The 12091-nt window shown below is 48.8% G+C and overlaps 1 protein-coding gene across 1 annotated transcript in view; it reads right to left on the bottom strand.

Annotated features, from left to right (window-relative positions):
- The window catches only part of LOC124544979 (GAS2-like protein pickled eggs), an 820634-nt gene that overhangs the window by 20965 nt on the left and 787578 nt on the right, over positions 1–12091 (bottom strand). The window contains exons 8-10 of the mRNA XM_047123727.1: positions 4877–5481; positions 3693–3822; positions 508–801 (exon numbers count right to left, since the gene is read on the bottom strand). Coding sequence (XP_046979683.1) covers positions 508–801; positions 3693–3822; positions 4877–5481 — 1029 coding nt within the window. The remainder of the gene's footprint in view (positions 1–507; positions 802–3692; positions 3823–4876; positions 5482–12091) is intronic.

Raw genomic sequence — 12091 nt, 5'->3', positions numbered from 1 at the left:
GTAAACACTACAGTGCAAAATAGTGTGTCTAACTACCTCTGCATGCGGTGTGAACAACACAAAGCAAAACACTGGGTCTGATATCATGTCTCGATCCAGTGTGCAGTGCGAACACCGCAATGCAAGCCAGAGGGACCATGGATCTGACTCCATGGCCTGGCCCAGCGAACAGTGTAAACACCACAGCGTAAATCAGTGTGTGTTATATCCGGACCACAAGACATGTGCACACTTTTAACATGGGGTGCGATATGCCCGCCAAGGCAGGTACGTATTGTGAACACGACAGTTTCAAGCAGTGGACCTAGTATCACAGCCCAACACAAATTGTGAAGACGCCGATGCCAAACAGTCTGTCTGATATCTCGGTCCAGACGAGCTGACAATGTGAACACTGCAAAAACAGCAGGTCCGACGTCGTGGCCTGGTCCGGAGTGTTGGGAACATAAAATGGGTGAGCACGTTAAGTACGGTGTCAGCACGTAGGTGAACACGTTGTGGACGTACCTGAAGGTGTTGTCGGTGAGCGGCGGTCGAGACTTGGGCGCGGCGCGGCCCTGCCGGCCGGACCACGTGTTGTAGGAGGAGGGGTGGGCGGAGGGCGCCGCGCGGCCCTTGCTCCCACTCTGCTGCTGCTGCTGGCGGCGGGAGGCGGCGGGGGCGAACAGCTCGGCGGGGGCGTCGCTGAAGGCGCACTCCACGGCGCCGCACGTCGACCGGCTGCGCGTCATGGGCGCCGCTGCCTGCTGCTGCGGCTGCTGCGGCTGCTGCTGAGGAGACTCTGCAGGAGGGCAACGTGTTCTGCCTCTTACAGGCCGCTCTACATAACTCTCTCTCGTGCACACACGTCCCTAGATCTCAACTCATAATTAATGACTTAAGAAGAATATTCAGCTGATTAATCTTACACATTACAAATGTTTAACAACCTTTGACTGTTTATTCAAAACAAATACACAAAACTGCAACCAATTGCTTATATCAAATAGCTACACTACTGTCCATTAAAATTGCTACACAAAGAAGAAATGCAGATGATAAACGGGTATTCATTGGACAAATATATTATACTAGAACTGACATTTCATTACATTTTCACGCAATTTGAGTGCATAGATCCTGAGAAATCAGTACCCAGAACAACCACCTCTGGCCGTAATAACGACCTTGATACGCCTGGGCATTGAGTCAAACAGGGCTTGGATGCCTTGTACAGGTACAGCTGCCCACGCAGCTTCAACACGATACCACAGTTCATCAAGAGTAGTGACTGGCGTATTGTGACGAGCTAGTTGCTCGGCCACCATTGACTAGACGTTTTCAGTTGGTGAGAGATCTGGAGAATGTGCTGGCCAGGGCAGCAGTCGAACATTATCTGTATCCAGAAAGGCCCGTACAGGACCTGCAACATGCGGTCGTGCATTATCCTGCTAAAACGTAGGGTTTCGCAGGGATCGAATGAAGGGCAGAACAACGGGTCGTAACACATCTGAAATGTAACGTCCACTGTTCAAAGTGCCGTCAATGTGAACAAGAGACGACCGAGACGTGTAACCGATGGCACCCCATACCACCACGCCGGGTGGTACTCCAGTATATCGATGACGAATACACGTTTCCAATGTGCGTTCACCGCGATGTCACCAAACACGGATGCGACTATCATGATGCTGTAAACAGAACCTGAATTCATCCGAAAAAATGACGTTTTGCCATTCGTGCACCCAGGTTTGTCGTTGAGTACACCATCGCAGGCGCTCCTGTCTGTGATGCAGCGTCAAGGGGAACCACAGCCATGGTCTCCGAGTTGATAGTCCATGCTGCTGCAAACATCATCGAACTGTTCGTGCAGATGGTTGTTGTCTTGTAAACGTCCCCATCTGTTGACTCAGGGATCGAGACGTGGCTGCACGATCCGTTACAGCCATGCGGATAATATTTCTGTCAGCTCGACTGCTAGTGACACGAGGCCGTTGGGATCCAGCACGGCGCTCCGTATTACCCTCCTGAACCCACCGTTTCCATATTCTGCTAACAGTCGTTGGATCTCGACCAACGCGAGCAGCAATGTCGCGATACGATAAACCGCAATCGCGATAGCCTACAATCAGACCTTTATCAAAGTGGGTACTTGATGGTACTCATTTCTCCTCCTTAGACGAGGCATCACAAGAACGTTTCACCAGGCAACGCCGGTCAACTGCTGTTTGTGTATGAGAAATCGGTTGGAAACTTTCCTCATGTCAGCACGTTGTAGGTGTCGCCACCGGCGCGAACGTTGTGTGAATGCTCTGAAAAGCTAATCATTTGCATATCACAGCATCTTCTTCCTGTTGGCTAAATTTCGCGTCTGTAGCACGTCATCTTCGTGGTGTGGCAATTTTAATGTCCAGTAGTGTGTTTATTCTATAAATTTGTTTTCGAACCTTTTCAGCCTCATCTTCAGATGGTCCACAGGAAGTTACATGACTATTTCAAAGCATAATGTGTAGTTATGAAACTTTGCCAGCGTCCAGCATGTGCTGTACCACTGTTGCTTCTTACAAAGGTGTTTATACAAAGATATAACGTACTACTTTGCTCAGAGAGATTATCGTTTTCGTTTGCATGTAATATAGTTGACGTATGATCAAATACTTAAATCAAAACTGGTGTTAACGTGAATGGCCAGAAATAAAATAATGTAAAGTTACGACATTTGCACAGAATTGGAGCTTTTTGTATGTTTGTAGCAGATAAAGATAATATGTATATAGCATTGACTTATTTTAACAGTATTGACCTTCTTGAAGAAATCTAAATGTTTATCAAGAACAGCACCTGACTATCTACTCAATGACCCAACTGAACCGAGAAACCAATTCTTACTTCAGAACGTCGAAGACTTGCTCGTTCAAAACAGGCAATCAGTCAAGAAACCTCTCTACCTTGCCTCCACCCACCAGTCTCTCCTCCAATGGCCCCCTCTGTCCCTCTCACTGCATGTTACCTACACTGATCTCAACACAAATATCCTACCGCAGAACAAATCCTGCACTATATCTCTCAATGTCCAAGTCTTCTGGTGCTTAAATAGATCTATACTTAGCGGGGCACTCATAAACACCTGCTCATAAACCCTTGCAGAAGGAAGCCATTAAAAATGGTTCAAATGGCTCTGAGCACTATGCTACTTAACTTCTGAGGTCATCAGTCCCCCACATGTTAGAACTAATTAAATCTAACTAACCTAAGGACATGACACACATCCATGCCCAAGGCAGGATTCGAACCTGTGACCGTAGCGGTCGCTCGGCTCCAGACTGTAGCGCCTAGAACCGCATGGCCACTCCGGCCGGCGAGTTTCAGCTCCAAAGGACACCGTTTGGACCCGTGTTTTGAGCTTAACTAGCCGTCTTCTGTTATATCACCCAAAGGCTAACCTCTAGGGGCACCAGTAGACTGCTTATGCAGACCCTAACAGGAGCCGAGGCGGCGAGTTTTGGAGAGGAAACGAGCCCTGAACTCCGGGCGGGCCCGTACCTTGCTGCGAGGGCCTCCTGTACTGCGACTGCGGCTTGACCTGCAGCGAGGCCATGCGGCGCGGCGACAGCGCCACCTCCGGCAGCTGGTCGCGGCTGTCCCTGTCGCTGCTGGCGCTGCTGCAGGCGCTACCGGGCCGGCGCGGGGGCGGCGGCGGGGGCGGCGGCGGCGTGGGGGCGGCGGGGGCGGCAGCGGGCTCCGCCTCCCGCTGCGGCTCTTGCTGCCGCGGGGTCGCCGCCTCCTCGGAGGTGGACACCACCGAGTCTGGCGAGGACGCGTGGCGGCTCAGCTCCTGACGCTCTGCCAACACGGCCACCGAACGACCAGTCAGTGCCAACATCGTGCCGAGTCCTTCTTCGCAAAACCTCCCCCTGCTTCTCTGCACCGTACTACATATGCTGCATGAAGCAGTGGCACACAGGAGTTGCAGTTAAAATCGTACCATCTCGAGCTACCTCAGTAGATCTTTGCACGTGTATGTCCTATTGTGAAATCTTAACGCGATTTCAGTTTGCGGGCGAGAAGGTGGATAAACTTTGCATAACTTGAACGAAGTTAACAACGGTGATCGACACTACTTTCACAAGCTGCGACATTGTCACGAAAAAACAGTGCCCCGTATATGTAATAACTTTCCTTTAATTTACGTTTATGGTCACAAACTTTTTGTTAACAGATTACCGGTTTCATCAGATCTGTTTCATGAAAACAAAGTCCTAATGTACTGAAGCCATTTGACGATGCCGATTACCGAAACCGGTAGTCTGTTAACAAAACGTTTGTGACCATAGACGTAAATTAAAGGAAACTTATTAGATCGACACTACAATGAACGTCTTGACGATCAGTTCTCAGTTCCTGCTGAAACACTTGTTGCATGTGAAACTTTTTTACACCTGACGTTTCGCCCACAACTGTAGTGGCCATCTTCAGAGGTGCTCACGGTTCCAATGGGTGTTGCCAAATGAAGAGTTGGACGAGAGACATAAATATCGTAAAAATGTCTCCATTCTCTCACGTCTGACCTCTCAGTAGACAAGACTTGGCGGAATCGGGATAACGTCTGAAGATGCCCGACGCAGCTGCGGACGAAACGTCGTGAACAAAACAGTTTTACGCACCGCGAGCTACAAACAAAAATTTAACGTTGCAAATCTTAGATTCCATTGAAAACATGGGCGTGGTTAAGTTCGTGGGACACACGTGATTAACAAAATCGGTCAACTTATAATCCTTTTTTGTTAGTTAAAGTCCGGTGTTAATGAAGGCACAAAAGAGGTTTTGACCTATATTTTTTAAATATGTGCAAAATGATTGTTAACCACGAATGGGTTAAACGACACAGCTCGCCTACCTGAGGCTTGCGCGTCGGCCGCGACGCCGCCGTCCTTGCACTCGTCCGCGGCGACCTCCGAGTCTTCGGCGACCGCCTTGACCCCGACGACGCCGTCGTCGACGCCCTGGGCCGGCGGCGAGCTGGCGGCGGCCACGGTGCCTAGGCTGCGGTAGCCCTCGTCCGACACCTCGGAGCCCGAGTCGTTGTGGGCGTCGGCGGCTGTGGAGGCGGGGGCGGGGGCGGGGGCGGAAGCCGGCGCCGGCGCCACCGCGGGGCTGGGGTCTCTGTCCTTGCGCTGCAGCGGCTTGCCGGGGCTGGCGTCCCTGCTGCGCTGCGGCCCGGAGCCGCCCCCAGCTCCAGCTCCAGGGGCGAGCGCGTGCGGCTTGGCGCCGCCGGGCGTGGGCGACCTGGAGCGCGAGCGGCCGGCGGCGGGCCGCGGCGCAGCCAGCGACCGGCGGGGCGTGGGCGAGCGCGAGCGCAGGCCCGTGCCGCCCCCGCCGCCGGGCGACAGCGGCTGGGGCTGCGGCTGTGGGGGCGGCGGGGGCGGCGTCGGCACTGCTGCGCTCGGCGGCCCGCCGCTGCCTACGCTCGACGCCGACGATCGGCGGGTGCGCGGCGGCGACCTGCCGCAAACACACACACACACTGATACCTTCCCGTCTCCTCTATACCTCTTTTCTTCCCTTCTACAATAACCGACGAAACCTTTCCTTAGGATTTCTATCTCTTGCTTAATAATAACAAATGAAATCTTCCCTTTGAAATTTATTCTCTTTCTCATAAAAGTGATTTTCGGATTATTTCAACGAAACATAGAATGTGTCGTCGTCGTGTGGCCCTCAGTCGTTATCTGCAATAACCCAAAACTGTTCCTTACCTTTTTTACTGTTACTGGATCGCCATCTGACTGCTACATCGAACTGCGACATGAATATACTTACTCTGGTTTACTATACTGTATTAACTGCTGGTGGGCTGTCATAATAAGTGGCTGTATTTATTACCGAAGCTGACGTTATTCTTTAATAACAAAAGCTGACGTTATTCTTTAATTAATTTGACTGAAGTTACGTAATTCATAGTTAAACTTTGTCTTGACAACAATAAATTTTTTTAAAGTTTTACGTTCATGGTTTTTGGGATGGATTATAATTAGAAATGCAATGTTGCTGGCAAAAGTTAATTATATTCTGAATGAAATGATTTTACAACGTTCAAATGGGACTTACTTTTTACAATAATTTACAACTAGCAATGCGCAAATATACCTTCAGTAGTCTTGAGTTTCTCAAAAAATTAATTCAATAATATGAGTTCCTCTTATTATAATAGTTAGCTGATGTCTCTCTACATCAGTTTATAATCTCTTGTAAATCATAGCTAGTGGCTGGCAGGCACACCGCTCCTCTCAACATCTCGCTTCAGATCTTCTACCAACTCGCGTCACATCTCGCTTACTACTGACTTCCTACGAACGCTAAAGGGCGATCTCTCCTGCCAACAATGCTTTCTGGTGCAGACAATCCCTGCTACCATTACAAAATGTATCAATGCGCGGTCTTTCCCGGTCTTTTCTTAAAATGTATCTCCCGCCCTTTTTAAAATTATATCAATTTTCGGTCTCTCTTACCAACAATACTTTGGTGCAGACATTCCCTGCTACCACAATTATTTCCAACATGACAAATATTAATTATTCGCACTTAATCCTATTAATAAAATATAAACATCTTTCATAAATTGTGATTTGACGATACACAATAGAAATATAAACGTCTTACAACACACACTCTCATCCTCTCGTAGTCAACAAGCTACTAGGATAGCATAAAAAGTAGTGGCAACACTACCGTAACATGACCAGTTCGAGCACCCTGATAGTACTTTTTAGGAAACACGAACAATATGCACTGATCGAGGTTGAAGTGGTACGTGTTCGGAGCGCACAATGTTTTCAGGAACTGCCTGAGGCGTGTGGAGATGCACCAGTGCCATATCGCACAGTGACGAGATCGGTGAAAGAGTTTCGGGATGCCTCGGATGTCATTCGAGATCGGCCCCGTTTGGCAAGTCCCCCCGCGGACAACATAACACTTGTGCTCCTTCCCTCCCTGCTGGACTGCATCCCGTCATCCTTCGTGACAATGCACGATCCCACACTGTGGATCCAGTGCAGGAGTTCCTGCGTATTTGAAGGTGTTGATACTGGAACATCCACAGTACTCAGATGGTGTGAGTCCGTGCGGGCCGACCGGAGTGGCCTAGCGGTTCTAGTCGCTACAGTCTGGAACCGCGCCACCGCTACGGTCGCAGGTTCGAATCCTGCCTCGGGCATGGATGTGTGTGATGTCCTTATGTTAGTTAGGTTTAAGTAGTTGTAAGTTCTAGGGGACTGATGACGTCAGAAGTTAAGTCCCATAGTGCTCAGAGCCATTTGAACCATTTGAAACGGCAAAGGTACTCATCCATAACACTCTATCCGGGGTTGCCACAGCTATTGCTACAGGTCCTTTGCTGTTCTTAATCTATATAAACAATTTACGAGACATTCTCAAGAGCCGTCTTACATTTTTTAAAGGTCATGCTGTCGTCTAACATCTGCTAAAGTCTTCGGAAGATCAAAACGAATTCCTAAATAATTTACGTGAGATATCGGCGGCGTACGAATAGCACCAATCGATCCTTTGATCCCGAAGCGTGGAAATCATCAAGTAGTGCACACGAGTATAGAAAAACGTTACATTTGAGTTACACCTTTAACAAATTTTAAAGTCGTGATTAAAGTAAATACATGGGGATAACAATTGCGTTTAAGTGGGACAGCACTTAGAAGACGCAACAAATCTGCTAAAGAGACTGCCTGCATTACGTTTGTTCAGCCTCTTTTGGAGTACTATACTACTGATGCACGGGATCGGGTCCCCAGACAGAATTGACGGGGAACACTGAAAAGATTTAAAGAAGCATGTTTCGTGTTGTATTATCGCAGCATGTGAAAGTTGCTAGATTTGGACGGGTTACTCTTGTAACCGAAATATCATATCTGAAGATGGTTCTAGTTGAACCGAAACCGGTGATATGAGTAAAAATTTTGCAATCAAGACGGATTATAAGTAACATTGTAAAATTCACTGACTCTGTAAGTAGGCTGTTTAGGTTTTTATGTTGGTAACGCCACGTAGCGCTCTGTATGAAAATCACTGGCTGTGCTGTGTGCAGTCTGTGGCTGGTTTGCATTGTTGTTCGCTATTGTAGTGTTGGGCAGTTGGCTGTTAACAGCGCATAGCGTTGCGCAGTTGGAGGTGAGCCGCCAGCAGTGGTGGATGTGGGGAGTGAGATGGCGGAGTTTTCAGAGCGAATGATCTGGACAGAGACAGTAAATTTGTAAGACTGGATGTCATGAACCGATATATATTTATGACTTTTGAACACTATTAAGGTAAATACATTGTTTGTTCTCTATCAAAATCTTTCATTTGCTAACTATGCCTATCAGTAGTTAGTGCCTTCAGTAGTTTGAATCTTTTATTAAGCTGGCAGTATTGGCGCTCGCTGTGTTGCAGTAGTTCGAGTAACGAAGATTTTTGTGAGGTAAGAATTCATGAAAGGTATAGGTTATTGTTAGTTAGGGCCATTCTTTTGTAGGGATTACTGAAAGTCAGATTGCGTTGCGCTAAAAATATTGTGTGTCACTTTAGTGAATGTCTGAGTACGTTCATTTTTGCTCAGCTGTTTGAAAATCAAATAATGTAAGAGTTTTATCAGCACGATCATTTTCAATTTTTCTAAGGGATCGTTTCAACTGCTGCTATCCTATTAGACATTATGTCTGTTTTTGCAAAGTTGTGGTATGTTTAATGCGCACACAGCTTACGACAACGTAGCCGGATAATATCTTGAACAGCAGGTGATAATTCAACAGGTGAAAGCCCCGTCTCTTTCAAGGCACAAACACAACGAAAGAGCGCTTTCTGAGGGAATTTAAACCACTCTACCATCATCGGCTAGACCGGCGACGGATCATAGTGCAGCAGATACAGAAAGACCACACACGTAACGTGAGCTCCGCTACTGCCCCTGTGAAAGGTCACAGCAGATTTCCCATTTATTCTTGTATAATCAGAGCTCGTACTCCATCGTCGACGGCAGGTTAAATTCTACTTTTGCTCTACGAACCATTCACATTGCACGAGAAACGCATCGTATCCCCCAGCGAGACACAGATTTTGATCGTTTGCGTGGAACGTGGCGGGCACAGGAGAGTTACGTACTCAGCCGCCGGGCCTGCAGAAGGCACTCGCCGCCGCGCACCGCCCTCCGCCTCTCTCTGTAATTGCAGGTCAGCAGATTGCGGCGGGGCCGAAGAGGGCGCCCCCGGCCAGCTGGGAACGAGCCGAGAGCGGGTCGAGTGCGCTCCAGAGGCAGGGCAGCCCAGCCCACGGGCTCTGCCCTCTGGCCACGGGCACTGCCGCAGCGGCCCGGCTGCGTCGTGGTTGGAACACTTGCACGGACTGACATTCGCACGGAGTTACACTGGCACGGAACCTGGGCCTCTTGTCGCGCTAACCGGCTATTCACAGGTGCAGGCACACTAAGAAGTCTACCAGTTCCGCTGCTCGTGTGAGCTGGCTCGCGCTCACACCACAGCAATGAGCAACCTCGCATCGCTTCAAGGTGGCTCATTAACGCTTTTCGTAGCAAAATTATTTTTTAAAACTGATGTATTAATGAGAACTGACAATGAAATTCAACGTCATGAGAAGTGACAATGACATTCAACGCCTCTCTTGTCCAGCAATGTAGCCGAGTCGACAGCGCGCCGGCTTGTCATGCCGGAAGGCCCGGGTTCGATTCTCGGCTGGGTTAGCGATTTTCTCCGCTCAATAACTGGGTGTTTGTGTCGTCATTTCATCCTCATCGACGCGCAAGTCGGCCAAGTGCCTTCACATCAAAAGACTTGCACCAGGTGATCGGATGTACCCGCCCGGAGGCGCTCGCCACACTTTTCATTTTAACAGCTCCTTTAATATTTTGATGATGCAAAGAACGGGGCTAAGCTAAGTTAGAAACATGGTATTTCCTACGACTGTTGCAGCCATACTATAATTGCTGCTTCTGAACGAAATTTAAATTGACAAATTTATATTTCTTATCATTTTACACTGAAGAGTAAAAGAAACTGGTACACCTGCCTAATATCCTGTTGGCCTCCGCGAACACGCAGAAGTGTGCAACACGACCTGGCATGGACTCGACTAATTTCTGCAGTAGTGCTGGAGGGAACTGACATCATGCATCCTGCAGGGCTGTCCATATACCCGTAAGAGTACGACGGGATGGAGATCTCTTCTGAACAGCACGTTGTTAGGCATCCCAGATATGCTCAATAATGTTCATGTCTGTGCACTTTGGTGGCCAGCGGAAGGGGTTTAACTCACAAGACTGTCCCTGGAGTCACTCTGTAGTAATTCTGGACGTTTGGGTTGACACATTGTCCTGCTGGAAATGCCCAAGTACGTCGGAATGCACAATGGACATGAATGGAAACAGGTGATCAGACAGGATGCTTACGTACGTGTCACCTGTCAAAAAAATGGTTCAAATGGCTCTGAGCACTATGGGACTTAACTTCTGACGTCATCAGTCCCCTAGAACTTAGAACTACTTAAACCTAATTAACCTAAGGACATCACACACATCCGTGCCCGAGGCAGGATTCGAACCTGCGACCGTAGCAGTCGCGCGGTTCCAGACTGTAGTGCCTAGAACCGCTCGGCCACACCGGCCGGCGTCACCTGTCAAACCCGTATCTAGAGGTATCAGGGGTCCCATATCGCTCCAACCGCACACGCTCCACCATTACAGAGCCTCCACCAGCTTGAACACTCCCCTCCAGACATGGACCATGGATTCAAGAGATTGTCTCCATACCTGTACACCTTCATCCACTCTATACAATTTGAAACGAGACTCGTCCGACCAGGCAACATGTTTCCTGTCATTAACACTCCAAAGTCGGTGTTGACGGGCCCAGGAGAGGCGTAAAGTTTTGTGTAGTGCAGTCATCAATGGTACAGGAGTGGGACTTCGATAATGTTTCGTTGCATGGTTCGCACGCTGACTGCCCAGCATTCAAATCTGCGGCGGTTTGCCGAAGGGTTGCACTTCTGGCACATCAAACGATTCTATTCAGTCGTCGTTGGTCCCGTTCTTGCAAGATCTTTTTCTAGCCGCGTCGATGTCGGAGATTTGATGTTTTACCGGATTCCTAATATTCACGGTACACTCGTCAAGTGTAGTATGGGAGAATCCCCACTTCATCGTTACGTCGGAGATGCTGTGTCCCATCGCTCGTGCGCCGACTATAACACCACGTTCAGACTTGCTTAAATCCTGATAACCTGCCACTGTGGCAGCAGTAACCGATCTAACCACTGCGCCAGACACTTGTTGTCTCATATACGCGTTGCCGACAGCAGCGCCGTATTCTGCATGTTTACATGTCTCTGTATTTGAATACGCATCCCTATACCAGTTTCTTTGGCGCTTCAGTGTATTTAAACGTCAAACATAAATACACAGAATGTCGATGAAAACTACTTAGTTTGCTTTTCACTAAAAGATCACTGTCTGCTACCACTTTTAGAGTAATGTTAATCCGAAGACAAGCTCGTAAGTTGAATTCTATCAGTGAGCTTCTAAGGGTGGATTTCGTTCTCTTCACTGCGTAAAAAAGCAGCACGTACAAGTAAGTCTAAACATAACCTGTCCGGTTAGCCGCGCGTTCTAACGCGCTGCTTCGAGGGCTGGAAGGCCTGCCGGTCCCAGGCACGAATCCGCCCGGGGGATTACTGTCGAAGTCCGGTGTCGGTCAGTCTGTGGATGGTTTTTAAGACGGTATCCATCTACCTCGGCTAATGCGGGCTGGTTCCCCTTTTTTCACCACAGTTACACTCTACAAACACCGATTCCACGTACGCGTACACCATAATTATTCTACCACGCAAACATTTGGTGTTACACTCGTCTGGTATGAGACGGTCCCACTGGGGGCCGAACCGCACAATAACCCTGGGTTCGCTCTGGGGGCGGTGATGGGGTGGGTGGACTGCTGTGGCCTAATGTGGGGTTCTGAACCACTGAGGGCTGCGGCGGGATGAAGCATGTCCGTAGTTTCTAGGTCTCCAGTTTAATACATACAAGTCTAAATATCGACGTAATCGGAGCTGCAGA

Source organism: Schistocerca americana, chromosome 8 (genome assembly GCF_021461395.2).
Source record: "Schistocerca americana isolate TAMUIC-IGC-003095 chromosome 8, iqSchAmer2.1, whole genome shotgun sequence".
NCBI classification, from domain to species: Eukaryota; Metazoa; Arthropoda; class Insecta; order Orthoptera; family Acrididae; genus Schistocerca; species Schistocerca americana.
This window is presented reverse-complemented; position numbering and strand designations above follow the sequence as displayed.